General features: G+C 56.7%; 1 protein-coding gene across 1 annotated transcript in view; it reads right to left on the reverse strand.

Annotated features, from left to right (window-relative positions):
- Positions 1 to 11: 11 nt before the first annotated feature.
- KCND1 (potassium voltage-gated channel subfamily D member 1) overlaps positions 12 to 3,970 on the reverse strand; it is a 12,433-nt gene continuing 8,474 nt past the window's right edge. Inside the window, exons 7-8 of the mRNA XM_006032054.3 lie at positions 3,410 to 3,624; positions 12 to 2,621 (exon numbers count right to left, since the gene is read on the reverse strand). Of these exons, the coding sequence (XP_006032116.2) occupies positions 2,453 to 2,621; positions 3,410 to 3,624 (384 nt within the window). The 3' untranslated portion in view covers positions 12 to 2,452. The remainder of the gene's footprint in view (positions 2,622 to 3,409; positions 3,625 to 3,970) is intronic.

Here is a 3,970-nt window from a genome sequence, read left to right on the forward strand (position 1 = left end):
GAAACCGGGACGCGATTAACTGAGGGGCAGAACACCGGTTTGTGATTCGTTGGACAAGAACATTCTGCGCTCTGATTGGACCAGAGGGCAAGTCCTCATCTGACTGGATGGAAGCAAATTGCCAATCAGACACACAATGCCCGGGCTTCAAGGCGAGCGCGCAGAGATGTGGGGTTTGTATTCGCGGGGGTGAGGTGGGGGGCATATTGGCCCCCTGATTGGATCAGACGGCTGTCACTTAGAAGCAGGCCCTGCCCCTTTTCTTCACTTCTTACCCGCTCCAACTCCCCTGCCAGAGAACCCAGGCGTCCCAGGTCCCACCCCCTGCCCTGCAAATAATGACTGAGCTGTGACATGTCACCAGTTCATTTATTTGCTCAAACTACAGCAGCATAAGCCTCGTTCCTTGGCAAGGGGCAGGGAAGGCACCCCGTATCCTGACCCCACCCCCAGCTCCGGGCATGGAGGTGTTAATGATCCGTTGCCCCGCCCCTCCCCGAGCGAGGCTTTTATGTATCTGTATATAATACCTGTCTCTATATGTATAGAATTTCCTTATTTTTTAAATGTCTAACAGGAAAAAAAAACGAAGGGGAACCTGAGTTGAACTTACATTGTCGGAGCTGGCGACAGGACCCAAGCATACAGGAGGGAGGAGACTCCTGTTGGACTCCCCTTCCTGAGCAGGGGGGAAAGGGCCCAGGTCTCCAGGCTTGTAGCGCCCCCGCCCCACTTCCAGAGTGGGCAGAGAGCCCAGGCCTCCAGGTTCCTCTGACTCAAAAAAAAAAAAACAACCCGGGCTTCCGAGTCCAGAAAGGACCCAGGTGTCCAGACCTCTCTGGCTCCAGAAGGCCCCTCCCTTGGGCCTCCAGCTCCCAGCCAGCCTGAGGACAGATTCCAGACAGGGGTGCAGGTGGGGGCAGAATCTCTGCCCACCCCCAGTGGCCACAGAGGCAGCTGCATTGTGCTATAGAGTATTTTGAGAAGGGGGCAGGGTCCCAGTCCCTCCCCTCCATTGGTGCTGCCCCCCACCCTACCACAGCCAGTCTGGGCTTGACACAGGTGTCTGGGGCCTCTGCCCTCCCACCCTTGCCCCAACTCCTCCCTAAGCCAGGCTAGAACCTAGGCATCTGGGCCCCTAGACCCCCATGCCCCAGGAAACCTGGGGAAGGGAACCCAGGGATTCGGGCCTCTGCCCTCCCCTGCCGTTGCACTAGTAGGGGGAGGGGTCACGGTTTATGGTCTGAGCTCAGCTTCTGGTCTCTGGAGGAGTCATGACCCCTAGGAGAAGGATGACCTGTGAGGTGAGGTGGATATGAGGGGGAGGGGTTCTCCCCCTAGTGCATGCTGGGAAGGAGGCACCCCCCTGGTGGCAACATGGACACATGCACAGTCCTGCTGTGTGCATAGTAGATGGGGGCACCTTGATGTGTGCAGGTGTGGGGGGGCCTGAAAAAGGACCCGGGTATCCTGAAGGAGAGTATCCAGGCATTGCAGGTTCCCATAGCTGGTGACAGAACCCAGGCACCAGGCCCCTTCTCCCTGCAGGCTCCCATGGCTTTTGGTTAATGAGCTCCAGGAGTGGCCCATGTCCTTGCGCCTTGGGAAATAGTTCCTCCCTCCCCAGGCTTGCATAGCTGACCCTGATATATGGCTTTGCTCGTGAAGGGGGCTGGACTAAAGAGTAGCAGGTGAGGCAGAGTGCCATGCCCCTCCCCCCACCTTTCCTTTCCAGACCCATGGGAACTCAGACATCTGGGTTAAGGTTGCAGCACACACCTCCTGCCTGCCCCACACAAGAAGAACCCAGATGTCTGGGTAACGCTGTTCCCTGGATGGGAGGAACCCAGGCATCCAGGAGAGGAAGAACTCAGGCACCCCAAGCTGGAGGGATCCAGGTGTCCGAGGCAAGAAGAACACAGGTGTTTGGTACAGGCTATGCTCCTAAGCAGGTGGGATCCAGGTATCCAGGACAGGAAGAACTGAGGCATTTGGGATACAAGCACAGGCATTTGGTACAGGACATGCCCCTAAGCAGGACGAACCCATGTGTCCGGGGACTCTGGCTTCTGGAACAGGAAGAACTCAAGTGTCCAGGACAGGAGGATCCCAGGTGTCTGGAGAAGACAGGACCGTGGCATCCAGGAAGGCAGAACTAAGGCATCTGGACTGGGTAGAATACAGGCATCTGGGATGGACGGAACCCAGGCATCTGGGACATGAAGAACCAAGACATCTGGGCTAGGCAGAACAGGGTCCAGGCTGGGCAGAATACAGACACCTGGGACGGGCAGAACCTAGGCATCCGGGACCAGCAGAACCCAGGCATCTGGGTTGGGTAGGGCCTGGGCATCCAGGACGTGAAGAACCCAGGTGTCCAGGATAGGTGGAATCCAGGCCAATGGAACCCAGGCGTCTTGACGCAAAGAACCCAGGTGTTCAGGGACTCCCCTCAGAGGGAAGAGATGTGCAGGGGAGGGGGCTGGGATGCCGGGGGGGGGCTCTCATCAGGGGTGTTGGCAGGGGGTGTGGGGATGCTGATGATGGCTGCTGCCAGTGCTGCTGCCTCGTAGCTCAGCTTCAGGGTATCCGGTGTTGGTGTCGCATTCAAGCTGGACCGGCTAGAGGGAGGGGTGGGGGGCATGAACCCAAGCGTCTGGGCTCCCAGCTCCACCCTCCCCCAAAGTTTCAATGGCTGCCCACTGGATGGCAGCAGAACCCAGTGTTTCCCAACACAAAACTGATAGACATAGGCTGCAAACATGCCAGAGCCATGCAGTATACACATGAAGTACATGCCACAGAACTGCCCAGAACACAGGACACAAAACTGAGAACATGCCAGACCCATGTTGAGCCAGTGCCATGCACACATCAACTGCACACCAAAAACATTTTGGGATCATGGTAAGCATGTGCTGTGAACATGGTACAAACACACAAAATACATAGAGCACATGCAAGAAAATAGGCTGTGCTCACACCTGGAACCAGGAACACTTGAGCATCCCAAGCACATACCAGAAAGTCATCAAGCACATGCAGGGAAAAAACTAGGCCCCACACTGGAAACATGCCAAGCCCACACCAAGTCCATACTCTAAATATGCCACCTGCTGGTGCAAGTACACCATGAGCATGCCAGGAACATGCCAAATCCACACTGCAAGCATGCTGCACACATGCCATGAACACACCATGAATATGCCAACCACACGCTGGGAACATGCCATGAGCATGCTAGAAACATGCTAACCCCAATGCCAGGTGCCCTGAGAGAACACACCAAGCCCATGCCACAAACATGTTGGGAACACACCAGCCATACCATGGCATACCCCAAGAACACACCAAACACACCGCGAATATGCCAAACACACCCTGTGAATAGTCCAAGCACATGCAGTACCTGTGAGCCGGCCCCTTGAGGCCCTGCAGGGTGCTGAGCTCCTGGGCAATGGCCCGGCTGCCTGATGGGGTGGAACCAAGGCGGAGGGGGCGGTGACGTGGTCGCCGGGGGCAACAGGATCCACCCGGAGATGGGGCCCCACTCGAGGACAGCGACAGGCTCCTCCCAGACCGTGCCCCTGGCGACACCCCCCGCTCTGCTGCAAACTCATGGTTCTGGGGTGGGGTCAGAAGAAGGGGGCGGGGCAGGAAAAGGAGGGGTATCACTTCTAGGGCAAGACCTGACCATACTGACCCCCATTCCCACCTAGGACTAGGGTTGCCAACTCTGACCAAAGCTATTCCAGGAGATTTTTTCCCCCCCCAACATGATGTAATGTCATTAATTGTACTGTTCAACCCCTTTGCAATATCAGATCTCCCAGACTGCTATCAATAATCACCGGGAAATTGATGCTGATTCTGCTAGAGTCCCAGCCAATCTGGGGGGGTTGGCAACCTTACCTAGGACCTGCTCCTACTGAGCATCCAGGTTGTGGGGGGGGGGGGGGGGCAGAGCGGG

Source organism: Alligator sinensis, unplaced genomic scaffold, assembly GCF_000455745.1.
Source record: "Alligator sinensis unplaced genomic scaffold, ASM45574v1 scaffold137_1, whole genome shotgun sequence".
NCBI lineage: Eukaryota > Metazoa > Chordata > Crocodylia > Alligatoridae > Alligator > Alligator sinensis.